This window comes from Syzygium oleosum, unplaced genomic scaffold (assembly GCF_021117445.2).
Source record: "Syzygium oleosum isolate NSW1041296 unplaced genomic scaffold, Sole_v2.1 Sole_v2.20, whole genome shotgun sequence".
NCBI classification, from domain to species: Eukaryota; Viridiplantae; Streptophyta; class Magnoliopsida; order Myrtales; family Myrtaceae; genus Syzygium; species Syzygium oleosum.
The window spans coordinates 5,817,071-5,836,944 of record NW_026607504.1 but is presented as its reverse complement, the minus strand read 5'-3'; the positions used below and the strand labels follow the sequence as shown (position 1 = coordinate 5,836,944).

The 19,874-nt window shown below is 42.8% G+C and overlaps 4 protein-coding genes across 9 annotated transcripts; 3 read left to right on the top strand and 1 right to left on the bottom strand.

Annotated features, from left to right (window-relative positions):
* Positions 1-454: 454 nt before the first annotated feature.
* On the bottom strand, positions 455-1,845 carry LOC115664184 (TLC domain-containing protein At5g14285). Its single transcript, XM_030586124.2, has 2 exons — positions 1,354-1,845; positions 455-1,145 (listed from the first exon to the last, which is right to left on the bottom strand). Exons 1-2 carry the CDS (start codon positions 1,737-1,739, stop codon positions 761-763), a joined length of 771 nt encoding a protein of 256 aa, XP_030441984.1. The 5' UTR covers positions 1,740-1,845; the 3' UTR covers positions 455-760.
* Positions 1,846-3,002: 1,157 nt separating this feature from the next.
* On the top strand, positions 3,003-6,861 carry LOC115667357 (cytochrome c1-2, heme protein, mitochondrial). Of its 4 annotated transcripts, XM_056320226.1 has the most exons (9): positions 3,068-3,148; positions 4,222-4,300; positions 4,536-4,588; positions 4,686-4,867; positions 5,347-5,626; positions 5,712-5,783; positions 6,041-6,157; positions 6,275-6,340; positions 6,460-6,861. In XM_056320226.1, the coding sequence occupies exons 3-9, from the start codon at positions 4,574-4,576 to the stop codon at positions 6,574-6,576; spliced, it is 849 nt and encodes a 282-aa protein (XP_056176201.1). In that variant the 5' UTR covers positions 3,068-3,148; positions 4,222-4,300; positions 4,536-4,573; the 3' UTR covers positions 6,577-6,861. The 4 variants fall into 4 exon arrangements, with proteins under 4 accessions (XP_056176199.1, XP_056176200.1, XP_056176201.1 ...); XM_056320224.1 differs by lacking the exon at positions 4,536-4,588 and having other exon boundaries at positions 3,003-3,148; positions 4,653-4,867; XM_056320225.1 differs by lacking the exon at positions 4,536-4,588 and having other exon boundaries at positions 3,041-3,148; positions 4,214-4,300; positions 4,653-4,867.
* Positions 6,862-9,303: 2,442 nt separating this feature from the next.
* Positions 9,304-15,584, top strand: LOC115693965 (transcription factor GTE8-like). 3 transcript variants are annotated; one of them, XM_030621046.2, is made up of 11 exons: positions 9,304-9,439; positions 9,999-11,368; positions 11,481-11,529; positions 11,652-11,735; positions 12,231-12,304; positions 12,422-12,494; positions 13,942-14,022; positions 14,098-14,213; positions 14,289-14,355; positions 14,440-14,570; positions 14,663-15,584. In XM_030621046.2, the coding sequence occupies exons 2-11, from the start codon at positions 10,127-10,129 to the stop codon at positions 14,927-14,929; spliced, it is 2,184 nt and encodes a 727-aa protein (XP_030476906.1). In that variant the 5' UTR covers positions 9,304-9,439; positions 9,999-10,126; the 3' UTR covers positions 14,930-15,584. The 3 variants fall into 3 exon arrangements, with proteins under 3 accessions (XP_030476906.1, XP_030476905.1, XP_056176321.1); XM_030621045.2 differs by having other exon boundaries at positions 9,315-9,439; positions 9,931-11,368; XM_056320346.1 differs by having other exon boundaries at positions 9,317-9,439; positions 10,034-11,368.
* A 1,643-nt stretch (positions 15,585-17,227) lies between these two features.
* LOC115693969 (uncharacterized) lies at positions 17,228-19,861 on the top strand. The gene is made up of 4 exons (XM_030621053.2): positions 17,228-17,537; positions 18,277-18,420; positions 18,513-18,718; positions 19,359-19,861. The coding sequence occupies exons 1-4, from the start codon at positions 17,290-17,292 to the stop codon at positions 19,517-19,519; spliced, it is 759 nt and encodes a 252-aa protein (XP_030476913.2). The 5' UTR covers positions 17,228-17,289; the 3' UTR covers positions 19,520-19,861.
* Positions 19,862-19,874: the final 13 nt, after the last annotated feature.

Here is a 19,874-nt window from a genome sequence, read left to right as displayed (position 1 = left end):
GGGTAAGGGTTCACGTAATCTCTCCGGCTATTCAGGTTGTCGTGGAAAGCAGTATAAACGAGCCCAAAACATTCGACAAATGCATCGTGTGCACGAGTCAACTCAATACGGAATCAACATTCCATACAGTTGTATACGAATTCAAGCTTCGTTGGAGCTACTCCATTCATGAATTAAAAAATGTCCTCATTTTCTCCTTCCAAATGGCATAATGTTAGAAGTCACTGCACTTATAACAAGTCATGAAATGAGAGCTCAGCTATTCATAAGCAGCCCATCAAGCTCACTAGCTGAAAAACAAAGATTTACATATTTTAGCATCTCGATTTACAAGTATGATAAGCTTGGCAGGAAGGCCACAAACCAGAGATTACTTACGAAGAAGAAAACAAACGCAAAGAAGCGAACATAACCAGACATGTGCAATGTATGAAACCAATCACCAGAAGCGGAATAATAAAGACAGAGTTGAAAGGCACGAATTGATACTGCAGAAGCATGAGAAATGCTTATGGATATATTCGTGAATTTCTTTTATATCCTGCCACTAAAATAAACCTATAATTGATACACTTCGACTATAACACCCCCCGATCAACGCCTCAACCCAAACCCCCGAAGAAAACGATCCATAATTCATCACCGAAACTGTTCATTCAGACATCTGGGGAGGAATATAAATGACCTGAGCTTTTATCTTCTCTAAGATGTGTACCATAAAATACATTATCATTACAACGGGAAGAACAAAGAGAAAAGACTATCTCGACTTTTTCTCCAGTCCACCTCTGCTTCTTTCCCTGAAGAACTCAACCCAAAGATTGGACACCCACAGAATGCTAACACCAATGGCAATTGAAACCACCACCAGCCAAGAAACCCAAACCCACTTTGGAATCACACCTTCAGCCCCGCCACTCGCATAGAACGCCCCCATTTTATACAGAAAGAGCGGACCTAAAAGCCCCCTGACGACAGAATAAAACGAATAGAAAGGTGCAGACAAAGCATCAAACACCTTAGCCGCAAGAGCCGAGTCTCTCCTCCGCGCACCTGCCAACGTCCATGCGTTCTGGCAAGCGCTCGTGACCTCCGCAAGGATCAAGAGGACCAAGATCGCGAAAGCCCCGTGGCGGACCAAGTACCTGCGGGAAAGGTTGGAATTTTATACACAACGCCATGAAAGCATCAACATCACGAATAACTCCAAACTGGAGTCACGAGAAAAAAAATCGAATCTTTTTTCTTTGTCGCATCGATCGAGTGAAATTCTAGCTCTAAATTCAGCAGAACACTACGGGACAAGAAAGTTAACTCCTACCGCGACGCCGACAGTACGAAACGGCGATATACCTGCAGGTGAGGAAGACGAAGAGAGTGGCCAAGTGGTGGCCGATGAAGAGAAGATCCCCGGGGTAGAACACGACGTAATGCAAGAGATCGGCCAAGAAGTAGGCGATGCTGTACTCGAGGACGGCGTCCTGGGCCCCGGTGTTGCGGGACGAGAAGCCGCGGGACGGGTCGGAGAGGAGGGCGAGGGAGGCGAGGGCGACGGCGGGGGTGCCGTGGGCGAGGGAGATCAGGCAGCTGGAGGCCTCGGGCCGGGCCTCGCGGCTCCACCCGCGGAACACGGCGGCGTGCCCTGCGAGGTAGACGGCGAGGAACATGGCGAGGAACATGGGGAGCGGGGGAGGGAGGGAGCCGAGGAGGCCGTCGTCGGCTGCGGCGGCGGCGTCCATGGCGGAGCGAATTCGGTTCCTTCCTGGCCGTCGATCGACAGGTGATCGACGAATTGACTGACTGAGGAGGAGGGTGGGGGGGATCGTTCGATGGAACGGAAGAATAAAAAGGGAAGGGGGTGGAGTGTACGGGAAAGGAAAGACGGCGTGCGGGCAAGGAAGGGAACTTTCGGGTGGGAGTGGCTAGGTCTTTTGACCCTTCTTCTGGATGGGATTTGTCAATGATTGCTCGCCGACGATCGGAGAAGGGAGGTGGGATTCGGAGATTTACGCTTTCGTTTACGGAAAAGACGACTTGCTTTCCTTGCGGCGAATAGATTACGGGTCTCCCGTGAGGGGATGAGTCCTATCTGATCAACCGTGTACGACACCATGAGTCGTTCGTACTTGAATATTGTTAAGTCTATCTACCGGCGCTTTTCGTGGGATTCACGACGCAACAGTTCTCTCGATTACGACGTAACATCGTGAGGGATTGGTAAAACTTTTTTTTTGTCTCCGGATCGTCACGTGGGACCGGTGATTGTTCGGAAAAAAGGTGTCCTCGGGGCTTTTTCATCGTGAGTTTCGCCGGATTAGTGGTGCAGCGCGAAAGTTACATTTATAGGATAAGGGGGGCGAAAAGGGCATATGCCTTTGGGATTGGGTGCGAGGGGGGGCGCGCAAAGGCTCGTGTGTTTTGTCGAAGTGAGATCAAGAAAGGCTTCGGTCACCATCGCTGGAGATGGTGACGGCGGGGAAGGGAAGTTCGTTTTGTGAGGAGGAGGCTTCAAGGGAGAGGCATTATGTGCTTAGGAGATGCCTAGGTTTAGACTAAATTTGTCTAATGAGGAATTGCGCTGGATGATATAATCAGGGAGCGCAGTATCCGGGTTGGGGGGCCATATGAGATATGCAAGCATGCAATTCATCGAACAACACTGCTCAATAGGTCGAGACGTGAAACGAGGCCGGGAGGCGGCAGCGCGCGACGGCCCCTCGCCTTTCATACCATGCCAGCATGTCGTGTCGTTGTCGCACAGAGGGAGGAGGTCGAAGTAGCGGATCGGGAGGGGCTCCTAGGTTGCTGCTGTTCTAAGGCCCGGCCCGACTAGGCCCAGAAGCTTTCGGACCATCTGAAGGGCTCATGTTAGAGCCCATCGGGTCCATTATTCGAAGGCCCAGAAACTTATTGATGATACGAAGGGCCCATGCTAGAGTCCATTGGGCCCATTATTCGAAGGCCTCCCGGCCCGAGTAGGCCCAGAAACTTTCCCGACGCGGAAATGGGAGTGTGGTTTCTCTCTCTCTCTCTGGAGGTCGTGGCATTGCTGGTTCTGAATTCTCAGTTCCTCCTCCTCTTCTTCTTCTCCTTCGTCTCCGATCTCTCGCCTTAGCTTCCCGTTCAGCCGTCGTCGCGTCGTAATCCCGTAAGTTCCTCTCTTCCAAATTCCAGTTCCTCCGGCAACTGCGCTGGGGTTTTTTCATCGGCGATTCGCGTGTAACTCGGAATTGCCATCCTCCATCTCTATCCGCGCGTGCCGTGATGACCGTGGAATTCATCCGCCTGTTGGCGAATGCGTATGGTTTGGATTGAGGTTCATTTGTTAGCTCTCGCGCGGGGAGAGAGCGGCTCTGCGAACGCGCGTCGAAGCCGACCGCCGGCTCTCCGGTGCTTCTTTGAGCTAGTAGTCCCGGGCAGAAGCTTGTTGGTATCTGAGAGAGTTTCGGGGAGGCCTCGGTGTTTGGCCGGTTTCTCTTATTCGTGCTGGTTCGTCTGTTGCTCTGGTATTGATCGGTTTTCGCATCGAGCTCGGCGAGTGCGCGTGCCTGGTTCGGTGCGGCCTTCCGTTTTGTGTTCTTTGTAGTTTTCATGTTCTGTGCAAGATAAGACAGTGAGAGAGAGAGAGAGAGAGGGCCATATGCACACTGTCCTGTCCGTGCTCGCGTGATGACCACACGACTGCGAGCATTGCGAGAGCTAATAACGTCTTTGGACTCATGAGACTTTAGTATGTGTTGGATACTCTTTCATTGCGATGGAATGTGAAGAATTTAACAAACTATGTATCAGTGATATCGAATTCAGAGAGTTACGCGGAGTTACAATCTGGATGATAGAGACCTTCGGGTCCATTGTTCATAATGCTTCTGTAGAGGTGCAAAGCTATTTATAATTTGGTCATACATATAGTGAGAGTTAAACAAGTGATTTGTGGAATTTCACTGGTATATGAAAATCTTATATGGGTCCCTTGGCTTTTTCTTTTTCCCTTTTGGGTGAACTGGGTCCATCGATGCACTGGTTTTTCTCGCTAATTCTTTGTTTCAGTGCGTAGAAAATGGAGGAACTTTCATTACACTGCACAATATGTATAAGTTTTTATCTCCTCGGACCCCTTAGTGTTGCTACTTGCTGGTATTTGAATTGAATTCTGAGCTTGTTTGTCTTGTTCCTACATTTTGCAAATTGGGCTTTTCTTTTGGGATTTGAGGCAAGCAGGAAACTCATCTGACCTGAAATGGCTGGAGGAGGATTTGTTCACCAGCTTTTGAGGAGAAAACTTCAGTCTCACTTCAAGGTAATTTTTACTGCTTTTTACTCGAGAGAGCTGCAGATGCATGAGCATGTGTAGTTATGTGTCTTTTTTGATGAATGAATGTCACATGGAAACTGGCAAGTCCATACTCGTTCTTCTATCTGAATGGGATAGTTCATTTCCTGTGGATCCCATGAATGTCTGTTTTCATCTGTCATTTAATTGCATCTTCATCTGTAAGCTCATTGAAGCTGATTTTTCCCCTTTTTAATCTCAGGCGGCATAGTAAATATTGGACTAGGATGCATCTTCTCTATGGTTATGAGCATGGTAAATGCATTATTGGGATTGATATCGATATTGACTTAGTGATATGAATATGTTATATTTTCAGGCTTCTAAATCATTCGCCCCGCTTTTCTTAAAGGATAGTGAAATTAATGCTGGAGGTGTAAGCACATTGAGAGCGTTTGCATTGCTCGGGGCAGGTGTTTCAGGATTTTTGAGCTTCACGACGCTTGCGTCTGCTGATGAGGCAGAACATGGTTTAGAGTGTCCAAGCTATCCCTGGCCTCACAAAGGCATTCTGAGTTCTTATGACCATGGATCGTAAGTTTTTAGTTTTATCTTTGTTGCACTGTTTTCTCCTTGACTTTGCAATTCAACTCATGGAATTAAAAATGGGCTTGATCTTCTTAAGCTTTAGAAAGAGAGATTGTTTATGCTTTATAGAGCCATCCTGCAATCAAATCACTGGCCTTCCCCCCCTTTGGACAGAGTAAATCCACGTCTTTCCTATTATGCGTTCCTTGCCATTTTTAGTGTCCTCATGTGGTAATTTGACGAACTTAATGCACAAGGCCTTGTTTCATGACAAAAAGAGTGGGAATTGCCATTCAACCAAGCTATTTACCTTTTCTGTTCCAGCTGGGGTTTATTGATGCTCCTGCATAATAACTGAATTAAGTGTTTTGGGTTAATATGCCGCTAGAAAATTTGCACATAAACTGTAACTTTTTATTATATGATAGTTCAGCCAATATTTTATGTCTTAAGGAATCGTCTACATGAATGCTTTACATGAGCAGGATCCGCCGTGGTCACCATGTTTACCAGCAAGTCTGTGCATCTTGTCATTCGATGTCTCTTATATCGTTTCGTGATCTTGTGGGAGTTGCTTATACGGAAGAGGAGGTGAAAGCTATGGCAGCTGAGATTGAGGTGGTTGATGGGCCTAACGATGAGGGTGAGATGTTTACTCGTCCTGGGAAGCTAAGTGATCGATTTCCTCAGCCCTATGCAAATGAAGCAGCAGCTAGATTTGCTAATGGAGGGGCCTATCCTCCTGATTTAAGTCTAATCACTAAAGTAATTGCTCTTTTCTAGTTTTCATTTATTTTCTGATGATACTCAGTCATGGAAAGATGATTATTTTGAAATTTTGCTATTTCAGGCTCGTCACAATGGTCAAAATTATGTATTTTCACTGCTGACTGGTTACCGTGATCCTCCGGCTGGCGTTGCAGTAAGTGGTGTTCCATCATATTTAGGCGCCCTTGTTTTTGCTGTGTTTTTTCCTTTAATTTTACTGGGGTTGGGAGATATGAGGAAAGGAGTTCAAAGAAATAATTTAAGGTCTCGTAGGAAAAAATTTTAGCAGACCTGATCCAAGAGTTAGTTGCCTTACAAACATGTAGGAGGTTATTCCTCTCATTAGTCATGGATGATGCTTTGTTTTTTTTTGGTTTCTTATTTCTGAGTTATGTTGTGTTATTATTCTAGATAAGAGAGGGACTGCATTACAATCCATATTTTCCTGGTGGAGCGATTGCAATGCCGAAAATGCTTAATGATGGTGCTATCGAGTATGAAGATGGTACCCCGGCAACAGAATCTCAGGTCTGATTTTTCTATTGTGCCCATTGCCTACGCGTAATTTAGGTTTTGTAGGTTTGGTCCTTGTTATTGATGATCATTCTCAGGTAAAGCTTAAGTTTTCGCCTCGTTATGCTGCAGATGGGGAAAGATATTGTAACATTCTTATCATGGGCTGCAGAACCTGAAATGGAAGAGAGAAAGCTGGTAAAGTTCCGATCTTTGTATACCCTAATAGTTTTCTTCTTAGCCATATATTTTTCCTATCTTGGATGATATTATGCCCAAATTTTATAACTTCTGATGCTATGTTTCTCTGTATCCAGATGGGATTCAAGTGGATATTCGTATTGTCATTGGCGCTACTACAAGCTGCTTATTATAGGCGCTTGAGGTGGTCGGTGCTCAAGTCGCGGAAATTGGTTTTGGATGTGGTCAACTAGCATCTGCCCTCATAAACGGCCATCATGCTTGTCAGCAGACTGGACATCGAATAACTGTCCCGTGGAATGGCTTTCTTTCCTTCTTTTCGATGCAAATTTTTGTCCAATCGGTTATTTAATTTTTGTCATGGAGCGGATGTGAATGTCTAATTCCCAGTTTGGAAATAAGCCCTCCTGGATACATTTGAGATTTTGAGAGGCATCAGACTTTTGATAGCTCCCATTATCATTCTTTTTTCAAATGCTAGGGCCAAACTGTTGGAAAGCAAATTGGTTGTGCCGAGAGTGTACAGAGTCTTTTTCCTTCTGTTCTTTTGTTGCCGTAAATCACGTGCCTAAATTACTTTTGATAACGGTCCTCCCATTGTTTAGTTATGCTTTGTGACTAATCTTACTAATCTTGCTTTATTAAGGACATTGATGTTGCCCCTTTGTCCTTTCTGATTTAACCCTTTCCCCCCCAATGTGTCATTGTCTGAGTTTCAGTTGGTTCAATTAGCTTTTGGATTGTTGGCCAATGTATAATAATTCTTGAACTTTACATTGATTTATTATCCTTGAACAAGCACGTGTTGAAATCAGTCCTGAATAGAAAAACCTTTTTGCTGAAAAAATTGGAGCAGTTTAATCATAAAAAAATTGAGGGATGATATTGCAAATCACAAAGTTAAGAGGACTTATTGTTTTGCCATCAAGTCAAGGATCTTACTTTTGGTATTTTGGCCATCAAGTTAAAGGTAATAGAATCAATTGAAAGTTTGAAGACGCACAGCACCTCGAACAAAAGTTAGATAATCAGTCGTGTCGTTCTCCCTAAATTATATCTATCTGTAAGCTATGCAAGTCTAGGTTTCGGAAATTATACGTAGTGTCTACGAAATGAGACTGCAATGCATCAAGGAAATATTATATTTATAATGGACCGAGATAGAAGGAGAAATTATAGTTCATTATACTTAATGTCTACGGGATGAGACCATAATGCATCGTGCAAAAAATTACAGTCTCATCCCGTAGACACTACGAAAAAATTATAGTCTTATTCCATAAATACTACATAAAATGAACTAATTTCTCCTTCTATCTCATCTCATTATAAATCCTTTTTTCCTTATGCATTATAGTCTCATTCCGTAGACACTATGTATAATTTCCAAAATCCAGACTTGCATAATTTACACTCGGATATTAAAAGTGCCATTTATCTCACTTTTTACTTTTTAGAAGCATTAATACAAAGACTTACCTTTTTTTCTTAGCCATAATCATATTTTCGTCACGCCCTTCACAAGTACTAATATTACCCTAACGCTTCCTTATCACGATGAAAGTTTCGGGATGCTTTAGTTATTATGAAATTTTCTTTTATAACCTACGCATTTATATACAACAATTCTCACTCTTATCATTTGTAACTTAGCCAAAAATTCAAACCAAAAAAAAAACACAGCCAAAAAATGGGCAGCCAATGAGGGCCTGTGTTGGCAACTTGCTAAATTGTAAAAATTCATATTCTTTTGTTCTCAGAATCAGTTTAGGAGTAAAAATCCATTTGTTAAATATTTGTGCCCGGGAACAATTTTGCAAAAAATTGTTTCTAGAATTAGTTTTGGAACAGAATCAAGAAGCAAAAAAAAGTAGCTTCTTAATTTTGGAATAAATTTTCCATTTCTGATTCTTCTTCATTTTCTTCGTTTTTTTGGTTTGTTGTTGTTCTTCGGCTTGCCGCCTGCCACCTGCCAGCCGCAGGCCAGGGCCCGTGAGGGCGTTGCAGCCCTCACTGGTGGCTGGCGAGGGTCCCCCTCGCCGCCGCGTAGGCGGCTCGCGGCCGCAACGGCGAGGCTCGACCTCGCCCAGTCAAGTCGAGGCCGACCTCGCCGTCGCGATCGGCGAGGCCGGCAGCGAGGGGGGCTACGCCCTCGCCGGCCCTGGCCTATGGCCAGTCGCCGGCGCCGGCGACCGGCCTTGGCCAAGGAAGAGAAGGGAAAGAAAGAAATAAAAGAAATAAATATTAAATAATTCAAAATATTATTAAAAATATTATTAATAAAATGAAATTTTGTGTAGTTACCAAATGCATTTATGTTCTTTTTCTATTCTAAGAATAGAAATTTTGGACAGTTACCAAACACCTTTAAATGATTAGAATTTATTTTCGAATATAAAATAAAAAAAAATATTTCTAAGTAAAATATATTTTTGAGCACAGAATAATTGCCATGCGCAACATAATCATCGTTGACACGCGATTTTCACTTCTCAGTTCAACACATGACAGCCTCTCTCTTGTGTCTAATACCTTCAGAGAGGGTAAGATCCCATGTGGAGCGATGCAGCCGATCGCGCCCCCTGGTGCCAATGAAATCACTCCCAAAACTCAGCTGGCGCGGATTCCAGCCAATCGCCGACGACGGTCACCGGGCGTAAGCCCAACCTCTGGTCACCCCACCTTCGCTCCTTCGCGCGGGGACACGAATAACCGGGTCGGTCGGTGACGCACGTGGGGTTGACCAAAGACAGAAAACGCATCTCGTCCGTCCGATCCCAAAGGGTCGGCTGATAACGGATCCCGACGCCATCCGTCCGATCGACAAGCCGACGGTCGGGATCGCGTGAGCAAGTCGTGTAAAAGAAGCAAGTGGGCCTTAAAGACGACGCAGGGAGTAAAATCCCTCTCTCTCTTCGACCGTCGTCGCTTCGCTCGCGAAAAGCTTCGACGCGGTTCTTCTTCTTCTTCTTCTTCGCGGGACTCGGGGGGGACTGTGGAGTGGCGCTCGGCTTCGGATCAGTCGGATTCTAGGGTTTTGCGGCGACGCTCGCTTCGCTGAGGAAGCGCATGGCCCGGCGGGGGGCCCCGATTTGGGTTAGCATTTTCTTTGGCCGGTTGCTCGTTCTTGCCGCGGCGGCCTTTTCCGATCTAGGGTTTGTGCGTCGCGCCGGTGAAGTTTCTCTTCGCCGCTTGATTTGAAAAATCGCTGATGTTCTCGGGAGGGGTTGGGGTTAGGGTTGGGGTTGATACTTTTTCGCTGCCTTATCCGTTCCGATGTGCGATTTTTCTTTCAGCTGATCCAGCAGATCTTCTTCTTCTTCTTTTCCTCCATTGAAATTTTTTTGATACGAGGAGAATGGAGTTTCGTTTTCTTCTTAATATTTTTGGCAAGCTTAAGCAAATTCTATCGTATGCATGCTTTGGCGAGCTTAAGTTTTAAGTGAAACCCGCGAATTTCTCTTCTTTATCAGGAATTTTAAGCTTCGTATGCACCGGTTTTTCTCTTTTTTTCCAATCGTTTGGTTTGGAGAGAATTTCGAGGGGGGCAGAAAGTAAATTCGTGGAAATGGGTTTTTTTTTTTGAGGATTCAATACGTCATGTAGTGTTATTACTGGGGGAGAGAAAGCACATCCTCATGAATTCTTGGTCCAGGTGGTGATGTCGTCCCTATGATTATCAACGTGCAGAGGTCATTCATCGTCGAGGCTCCGATAGCTCTTTCGGGGCTACCTTAATACGGAGGGAATTCGAGAGAAAACTTGTGTAAGGTCTTGGGGAGGATGATGGTTGAAAATGCAAGGCTGCCCGGAGACTATTACCGTAGCTCGTTCGCGCCAGCTGGTGAATCCGAGGGATCTGGTAGTTCGGGACGTATCGACACGGAGTTTACGGTTTCGGAGGATTCTAGTGGTCCAGCCAAGAAATGCATCAACTTGAACACAAATAGAGGGGTTCGGTTTTTTGTGCCTTCAGAAGTCCTTCCTCTATCGAACATATCACCTTCTGAAAGAAAAGGCTTGATACATAGGTTGAGGCTAGAACTTGAACAGATCCGGATTCTTCAGAAGAAAATTGAGTCCCAGAGAGCAACTGGGGCTACGTTGTCGTCGTCTAGTGATATTCTAAGTTGCAGCAATGGGCAAAATGGGTTGCAGGCTGCTGATGCTGCTGCTGCTGCTAAGAAATCATCTGCGAAGACTTCTGGGCTGAAAGCGAAAGTAAATACACCTGATGGAAAGGCTCGTGGTTGGAAACGTGGTGCAACGGGAAAGTTTGAGTCAGTAAAGCAGGCTTCAGCTCCAAGGGCTGCCAATCCGACGTTAATGAAAGATTGCGAGGCCCTTTTAAATCGTCTGATGTCCCATCAGTATGGTTGGGTTTTTAATAAACCTGTTGACGTGAAGTCATTGAACATTCCTGACTACTTCGACGTGATTAAACAACCTATGGATTTGGGAACCATAAAGGGTAAATTGAGATCCGGTGCTTATTCGAGCCCATTAGAGTTTTTCACTGATGTGAGGCTTACCTTCAGCAATGCGATGACCTATAATCCTCCCAGCAACGATGTCCACTTGATGGCTGATGCTCTAAACAAATTTTTTGAAGTCAGGAGGAAAACCATTGAAAAGAAACTTGCGGGTGGTGGAGCACAACCATCATCAACAAAATCAGCTCCGCCTGAGGAGGTAAAAGCAGCCAAGTCAACATCTCTTCCTAAAAAGAGGAAAATGTCGAGTCAACAAGAAGTTATGCCTGCACCTCATCTGCGGGTAATGACAGATGAGGAGAAGCATAAATTAGGCCAGGAATTGGAGTCTTTGCTGGGAGAAATGCCTGAAAATATTATCGATTTCTTGAGAGAGCATAGTTCAAATGGAAGGGAATCTGTAGAGGAGGAGATTGAGATTGACATAGATGATCTCAGCGACGATGTTCTTTTCACATTAAGGAATTTGCTGGATGAGTATTTGCAAGAGAAACAGAAGAAGCTAGAATGTGCTGAACCTTGTGAAATAGAGGTGAACTCTCGTTGTCTCCTCCATTTATTGAGGAGAAAGTTCAAGACAATACCGATACTTTATGTGCCCTTTTTTTATTATTGCTGAACTGTTCTTTTCTTATCTTGTGCAGATCTTGAATGAATCTGGCTTTAGTAATTCATCTATGCAACCATGTAGAGGTTGTTCTTTTTAATTTTATTTTTTTTGGTTTCATGTTGTATTTCAATCAAGTCTAAGTTTTATTCTAATCTTTTTTTTTACTGGATTAATCTAATCTTAGTTATACACGTGTATATTGCAGGAAACAATGCTGGCGATGAAGAAGTTGATATCGGAGGAAATGAACCTCCTGTATCAAGCCATTCGCCAATGGAAATAGAAAAGGGTAGGCACCATACTATTAGTAAATATGTTATAGTTCAGGTAGCTCCAGCTGTAAATGGATGAGAAGAATTTCGTAGTGACACTGCCTACTCAAGCTTTCTGTTTGGGAAAGGGATGTATTATGCAGTCATATTTTGAAAAACGGAGTTCACATGAAAAGTCAGTAGCTTAAAGCAGTTCTGAAAGAGTATATCTAATTTGGGACCTGAAAAGGCAGAAAGGACAAGAGCCTTGGCATTGCCTGGCCTTAGTCTATCAAAAAATTCTAACAAGATCTAAAAGTTGTGACATGTTTGTTATGCTTCTGGCAAACATAACCAACTGCTGAAAGCACATACTGACCTAATTAGTGAGAATTTGATCTTTTTTGTCCGTAACTTTACTTTTGTAGTTCTCCTTGTAGCTGCATTTTCTGGATGAAGTTGGACTCGTTTGTTATTGATAGGAATAAGTTAGACTCATTCCTTTGCTGCTGTGTTTCGTGCATGGTATGCAGATTCAGGCCATAACAGTTGCTCGGAGAGTGGAATTGATAATGTCAAGGCTTCAGACGCTGAAAAAGTGACAAAGGTATGTAGTGGCCTTTTCTGGAGATTTGCTAGATTCTGCTTATATGTCATGAAGTGTTTATGCCTTAATTCTGCTCTTCTTTTTGCGCTTTGTGACACTTAACTAATTTTTCTTCAGGCAAGGGAAATTGCCGATTCCGAAGGCCACCGGGATGAAAAGACCAGGAGCAGCGAACTGATTGATATTAATCGTGAGTTTATTACCTTATCTGCATTGTCTGTGTTGTGGAACATTTAAGGATATTCCTGTGCGCTTTTGGTTGATAATGAAATCTGAAGTAGGATCTCTGTGTAGTAAAAGCGTGATAGGAGTATGTAAACTCAGTTTTCTATTTAGATACAAAGCCTTAAGAATTTAATACCAGTACTGTGCTAGACTGTTTGCTAATTTACTTTTCCTAGGACATCTAGAATATTTGTTGCCGTGAATTTAATGCAGCTTCTGTGAAGTTGCAGTTGGTACCTCGTAATTTATTCTCCAATCATGTGTTGCAAGCTCTTTTCAGGTGCTTTTAATGATATCTTTTTTTGGGGGGTTTGGTCTAAAGTTTTCTTGCTTAGAGAAAATTGACACTGACAAATTCTTGACACATAGACGGGTTGATTCTGAGCGTGGTGCTAATATTGGTAATTTCTGAATGGTTTTATAGTTATTATAGAAGACAGAACAGGTTTCCTTTCGGCAATTCTTCTAAGTACTTCTTCCCACAAAATATATGTCTTACAAAGAGAAGATCAATCATTTATCTCAATACTTGCCATGGTAACTTGAAGTTTATCGCTGAAGATGGAAGAATTTTAGGGTGCAAAGTTTCCTGCAAGAGTATTATGTTTGCTTACAGGCCTTTATCATTTCCTGTAAAGGGTTTTTTTTTCCTTTTCTGTTACTTTTTTACTGAATTTACTTTTGAAAACTTGTATCACATTGCCTCTAGTAGTCAATGGCCATCAATGTAGAACCCAAATTTTACCGTGAGACAATTGCTGACCAGCAACTTGCATATTGAATGCCCTGAAGGTTATAAAACTACCTTTGAAATTAACGAAAAAACTGAACTGCCAAGAGGGAATTTGAATGTTTTCAGACTGCCTTTTCGATCAGTGTAATGAAACTCTATCTTCGACTCAGTCAAAGTCATGATTTTTGTCACACCTTTGTTGTTCTCAGGATTGTACATTAGTTAGCACTCAAGTGATGACGGTGGATGAATGATGACATATGGTATAGTAATGGCTTTACTTGGACTGGGAAAGGTGAAAAAGAAAGTGGTTTGACTGGCTTAGATATGCAGATATATGCTCTACTCTGTCATTGTTTTTCCATAGGTTTTGGGCCATTGAAGGTCTTAAAAAATGGCGAATTTACATAGTACGGGCCTAAGATCTGTCATGAATGAATATATTCTGGGTTACTAGTCACTGTTTTGCGGATCCTCTTGTGTATTCCTTGTGCTTGATTGGCAAGGCTCTTTATTTTAATGAATTTTCCCCAAGCATGCTTTATGCCTTATCGATGGACATTTCACTGTGTGTGTATACTCTGTGTGTCAATCCTGCTCATGCATGATTTGTTCTCTATGTATGGAGATGTCACTATCTGTGTATGCTCCGTGTCGCTTATGAATTCTGTCTTTGCAGGATCTCTCAGTGTGTTGGACCAACCTGAGCAGACTTCCATGCAAAAGGCAGGCTCTGTTGACTCGGATAGCTTCCAAGACGGTAAGTTGGCTGGAAGAAGTGCTCGAACTTTCAGGAGGTTTAAACAATTCTGATAAATTTAATCGAACATCATAGGGGAAAGTGCTCCTATCGAGAGGCAGGTCTCTCCAGAGAAGCTATATCGAGCAGCTTTGTTGAAGAATAGATTCGCTGATACAATTCTAAAGGCTCGAGAGAAGACACTCACACAGGTTGGTCAGATAATTAGGCTAATTTATTTGTAGACGTTTTTACATTGGGAGCCATAAATTAATATTGTTTGATAGGGTGACAAGGGAGATCCTGAGAAACTTCGCCGGGAGAGAGAGGAGCTTGAAATGCAGCAAAGGAAGGGTATTGATCGTTTGCTTCTTTTTTTAGAGACACTGCCCTTTGGTGTAGTTGATCTTAAAGATGGTTGTTTTGCAATGTTACCAGAAAAAGCACGATTGCAAGCGGAAGCAAAAGCTGCTGAAGAAGCTCGAAGGCGAGCTGAAGCTGAAGCTCTTGCTGAGGCTAAGCGGAAGAGGGAACTGGAGAGAGAAGCTGCTCGACAGGCATTGCTCAAGGTGAATGAGTACACCTTAAATTTGCTTTTGTCTAGTGTCCTTTTCGTATTAGGAAAGCATGAAACTTGAGCATTGCCTTGTACTCGTCTTAGATGGAGAAGACAGTGGAGATAAATGAGAATTCTCGGTTCCTTGAAGACTTGGAAATGCTCAGGACTGCTCCAGGAGAGCACTTACCGAGCTCTGCCGATGAGACGAGCCCAGATCATAATCTGGAAGCACTGGGAAGCTTCAAGCTCGGGGGTAGTAACCCTTTAGAACAACTCGGCCTGTTCATGAAAGCGGACGAGGAGGAGGAAGAAGCCGAACCACCTGCATTTTCTAATCACGAAGATGTTGAGGAAGGGGAAATCGATTGAGATGCGGAGAAGTCGAAGATAAGTCTTTCGCTGCCTTCTGGACTAAATGAGCGAACAAATCTATGGACAGTGGCTGCCTCACTGAATCCCTTAAAAAAAAAAACAAAAAAAAAAAAACAAAAAGCAATATCAGAAAAGGAAAAAGCATATGAAGGGGGGGTGTGTTGGAGCTTCTTGACTCAGTGTTGGCTTGTGAGACTCATCAGTGGGTAGACTTTCCGAAATACTGTGATCGTGTATCGAACATCACCTATCTAGATAGCGAAATGTAGACGGATATGTGCTGAGTAGCGTCCCGCCGAACGTTGTGTGCTGCTTAAAGTGAACTGCGATCTCACGCGGTGTCTGTGTCGCTGATAGATCGGGAGTTGCCTGGCGATCCGATGCAGTATCTGTGTTGCTGATAGGTCGGGAGGTCTTGCAGTTGACCGGTGGCCCGATGCACGAAACTGAAGAAAAGGTTAGTTTTTAAGGGCCTTCTGGGTTATGGTCGGAGCTTAGAAGAGAAGGAAATGGACGTAAGCTTCGGTTGTCTTATGTTGTTGGTTTCCATAGACACTTGATGTATGAAAATTGTAATGTTGCTGAAGCAAAGCACTGCGAAGCCCCCACCTGCTTTAATCGGAGAGACCTTCCATTGGCGTTCTCCACTTCACTTCATTTGGATGTTTTGTCGAGAAGGCTGAATAAAAACGTGAGAGGTTAAAAAATTTACCATGTTCAATAAGAAAAGATTGAATTTTTGACGTAATGGTTGCACAAAATACGGAAAAAAAAATAGTGGGACGGCCCAATCGAAAAAAAAATAAAAAAATCAAGCTTTCTTCTACTATGGGGTTTTTGTAAACGAAAGTCTCTTTCACCCCGTGGGTCAAATTTGCCCTCCAGATTCAAGCGTTTCTTAAGAAGGACCTAAACCCCTATTACGATGGACAAATCTGGCCGCTCCTTTAAACTTGCCTTTAGATTTTACTTATGTGGCATGCGATCTGTCAAACGGAAGATGATGCGGCAGCCCCCGACCGTCGCGTCACCAGCATTGCTGAGATTCAATTTAATTCAGACGATGTGTCGGTGTCCCTCGTTGTAATAAGAAACGACTTCGTCCGAACTAGGGCTTCGCGAATCTAGATATTGTCCGAGAATTCTAGCCCCAAATCGAATCCGGAAATCACCCAAATCAGCGTTCGTTTCTCTGTCAATAATATGGAATTTGAGTCCTAACATTCTCCCACGGATGAATTGATTATTGCACGGTAACAAGATAACCAAATGACGGAATCAGATGCGCAATCTGGTTATATTTGGATGAAACAACGAGCCTACAACATCATTCATGTCTTGCTCCTTGGCTCCTCAGATTTTTATTTTTTTTTGGGTCGAAGGTTCCTCAGATTGCTCGGTGCACTATTAACAGCCTTGTTTGGTTTTCGTTAAAAGAAAAGGCAAAACTTGCTTTTTTATTATTATTTTTTTCAAAATTTGGAAGCCAAAATGGGAAATTTGAAGTTTTAAAATTATAAAACCATATTTCCAAATTTGCATATTGTTATTGATATGAAAAATGGTGACAGATACAAGAATATCAAAAAGGAAAAAAAGATATAAAAACCCCAAGATCTAATTAAAAACATTGAGAATGTTTCCTAAGCTCATGCAAGCCAAATAGCCATATGGTATCCTGTTCATCGACACATCGAATCCCACAAACCGCATGTGAATTTTATTATCGGCGACGAGATCAGCGTATTTTGTGAAACTTGTTAAGCTTAATCTATATGCTACGTAAAATTTATTTTTAATCTCCTCGCAATTATTATGATTAGATTTTAGTAATAAACTGTCTCTAATCGGGATTGCGATAGAAGAGTAGCACAAATACGAATTACTAAGTAGGAATTAATAATTAATAAGGGACAATACCTTACAGGTTGCCCTAACTAATGTTTTTTTCTTAAACTCACGTATTGGCTCCATTTGTCGCAGAGAATAAATGATTCAAAAATATATATTTTCTAAAAATATAATTTATATCGCTCATAAAAAATGAATAAACGAAAAATATTTTCATTATACACAAAAATATTTATATATAAATTGTTAGCCAATATAAATTATTATTGACGTAGTAAAATATTTTTTATTGGCTAATTATTTCAAACGATACAAAACGATCGTTTTTTAAAATGTATACATATGTTTTTTAAATTATTACTTTTTCGCGAAATAAAAGATTTTATAATAGAAGAGAAAAAGAAAATGAAATGAAATGGAATTGCATTAAAAGCTTCTTCTTCTTCCATTTCTAGTGCAAAACTGGAACTCTCCCGAGAGAAGCGACGCAGGACGAGATCGGAACAATGGCTGACTACCACTTCGTGTACAAGGACGCGGAGGGCGCGTCGACGCAGTGGGACGACATCCAGAGGAAGCTCGGCAACCTGCCGGAGAAGCCGCCGCCGTTCAAGCCGCCGCCGTTCGCTCCGCCGCCCGATCCGGAGTCGCTGCCCAGGGACAAGTCGTGGATCGACGGCAAGACCCCGGAGGAGCTCGAGGACCTCGAGGACGACCCCGACCTCGACGACGACCGCTTCCTCGAAGAGTACAGGTCCGTCGGGCTTTGTTTCCGTCCTCGGTGGTGATTTGGGAATCGCGAATTAGCCGCGATCTGTGTGGGTGCCTGATGATGGGATTGATTGAGGATCCTGATTTTGTGCGGTGTGTTTGGGTTTGGAGTTAGAAAGGGAGAAGTGTGATGAGATTGGACCGGCTAGGCTTGCTGGGGTTATTAAAGGAGAGAGCTTGATGGAACATATGGAGTTTCGGGTGTTATTTGTTGGAATTCTGGCTTGCTTTTAAACCTGGATTTTCTGTTCAATGGTGCGATTTCGTGCGTGCGTATATTCTAGCTAAACGAAGCAGAAATGAGAACTTGATTGTGCTTGCTGGGGTTGTTAAAGGAGAGAACTTGATTGAACATATGGAGTTTCAGGTGTTATTTGTTGGAATTTTCGCTTGCCTTTATCCCTGGATTGTTTGTTCAATGGTTTGATTTCGTGTGTGCATGTACTCTAGCTAAAGGAAACAGAAATGAGAAGTTTCTGATTGTGCTTGCTGGGGTTGTTAAAGGAGAGAACTTGATTGAACATATGGAGTTTCAGGTGTTATTTGATGGATTTTTCGCTTGCCTTTGTCCTTGGATTTTTTGTTCAATGGGGTGTTCTCGTGCGTGCGTATAGTCTAGCTAAAGGAAACAGAAATGAGAATTTTCTTAGTATGAGTTGTTTTGTTTGGTTTTTCGTTTGTTCAGAGGAATTCTCTTATTTGCGGTGTGAACTTGTTGACAGAAAGAAGAGGTTGGCCGAGATGAGGGAAACGGCTAAGGTTATAAAGTACGGATCGGTGATTCCCATCTCAGGATCGGATTTCGTGCGAGAGGTTTCGCAAGCTCCTCCTGAAGTTTGGGTCGTCGTCATTCTCTACAAAGACGGGTATCGTGCTAGCCACCGGCAATTGCTATGCTTCAGCCACTGAATTGCGATATCTTCTAGATTGGTTTACTGACGTTGCGTTTGGTTGACAGAATTGCAGAGTGTGGAGTGCTCATGAATTGTCTGGAAGAATTGGCGACGAGATATCCTGCGACGAAGTTTGTTAAGATTATATCTACTGATTGCATCCCGAACTACCCTGATCGGAATGTACCCACTATACTAGTGTACAACAATGGTGCAGTGAAAGCTAACTATGTGGGCTTGCAGAGTTTTGGCCGCAGATGCACATCTGAAGGTATCATTTCAAATTGCAGCAGTTGTCACCATGCTCTTTGTTTCAAAGGAACATGAGCATTTTATGCTTTTCTTGGTATGGGAATTCCAATATTTGATCTGTTTCACATTATGCTGCTTTGCATCAATGATTGTTAATTTGTTCGGCATCACAATTTCTCGAGTGCCTCGAACTTACTTTAAGTTCATGGAATTTACATTGGTTGAATGGCATCTGGTGCATATTGTGAAGGGAACGACAATTGAACTTAAAAGAATGTGAAACATGTATTGAGTTAAGACTCTATTGTATTTTAAAGGGCACTAAGATATCATAATGGCATCTAAAACATCTCGCTCTGATCTCTACCTGTGCTTAGTTTTTTATGTTTTTCTATCATTAATTTAGGGGCCCGATTTATATTGAAAATAGTTTCAGAAACTTTAGTGGACATAGCCATGGTATTTATGAAGGTTTGAGCATGCTTACATTCTTATAAGAGAATGCTGTATTCGTATCAAACTTGCTTTAATTCTTTGCTGGACAATCTTGATGCAATTTAGTCTGGCTTTTATGCTTCTGCATGCCTTGTCCTCCAATTGCTGTAGCATTCTTGTAATTTCTCAGTTTCATGTTTTTCATCTTCGACCTATTCCTCTAGGTGTTGCACTAGTTCTCTGCGAATCAGATCCCGTACTAAATGATGGGCAGAGCAAAGGTGATGCATCAAGAAAAGCTGTCATTGACGGAGTTCGTAAAAAGTTCATAGAGAAAGTTGTGGCAGACCATGAAGATGATGATGATGGATCATCAAGTGATTAGCATCTGATAGTCTCTGTTTCTTTTTCTTTCCGAGTTCAAGCTGAAGGTGCGGATGTTTCATTAGCATGGAGGACTCGATAGTCTACTTAATTCCTCTTGCTTAAGGCTTGCAATTTTTCTTTTCTTTTGCTTTCAATATCCTTAAATTGGTGAAGAGAGATTCTGCTTGTGAATTCCAAGCTGACAGTAGAAGTAAATTTTGTGATTTTAAGTAATGGCTCAGGAGGCTGACTTTTATGTCATGCCCAAGCCAGATAGTTGTAACTGCAATTTTCTGACAATCGTTTTCTAGGTTAATTTTATCGTCTGTTAATGGAAAGCAGCTCGTTCCTATTGGTGTGATCCTCTTCGTTTT

Excerpts from the sequence above, each read along its gene's own strand:
- LOC115693965 (XM_030621046.2), top strand. The coding sequence starts at position 10,127 with ATGATGGTTGAAAATGCAAGGCTGCCCGGAGACTATTACCGTAGCTCG. Across the intron at positions 11,369-11,480 it reads CTGAACCTTGTGAAATAGAG|ATCTTGAATGAATCTGGCTT; the intron begins GTGAACTCTCGT and ends TATCTTGTGCAG. Across the intron at positions 12,305-12,421 it reads ACGCTGAAAAAGTGACAAAG|GCAAGGGAAATTGCCGATTC; the intron begins GTATGTAGTGGC and ends ATTTTTCTTCAG.
- LOC115667357 (XM_056320224.1), top strand. The coding sequence starts at position 4,241 with ATGGCTGGAGGAGGATTTGTTCACCAGCTTTTGAGGAGAAAACTTCAG. Across the intron at positions 5,784-6,040 it reads ATCCTCCGGCTGGCGTTGCA|ATAAGAGAGGGACTGCATTA; the intron begins GTAAGTGGTGTT and ends TTATTATTCTAG. Across the intron at positions 6,158-6,274 it reads CCCCGGCAACAGAATCTCAG|ATGGGGAAAGATATTGTAAC; the intron begins GTCTGATTTTTC and ends GTTATGCTGCAG.
- LOC115664184 (XM_030586124.2), bottom strand. The coding sequence starts at position 1,739 with ATGGACGCCGCCGCCGCAGCCGACGACGGCCTCCTCGGCTCCCTCCCT. Across the intron at positions 1,146-1,353 it reads TTCGTCTTCCTCACCTGCAG|GTACTTGGTCCGCCACGGGG; the intron begins GTATATCGCCGT and ends CCTTTCCCGCAG.
- LOC115693969 (XM_030621053.2), top strand. The coding sequence starts at position 17,290 with ATGGCTGACTACCACTTCGTGTACAAGGACGCGGAGGGCGCGTCGACG. Across the intron at positions 18,421-18,512 it reads GTCATTCTCTACAAAGACGG|AATTGCAGAGTGTGGAGTGC; the intron begins GTATCGTGCTAG and ends TTTGGTTGACAG. Across the intron at positions 18,719-19,358 it reads CCGCAGATGCACATCTGAAG|GTGTTGCACTAGTTCTCTGC; the intron begins GTATCATTTCAA and ends CTATTCCTCTAG.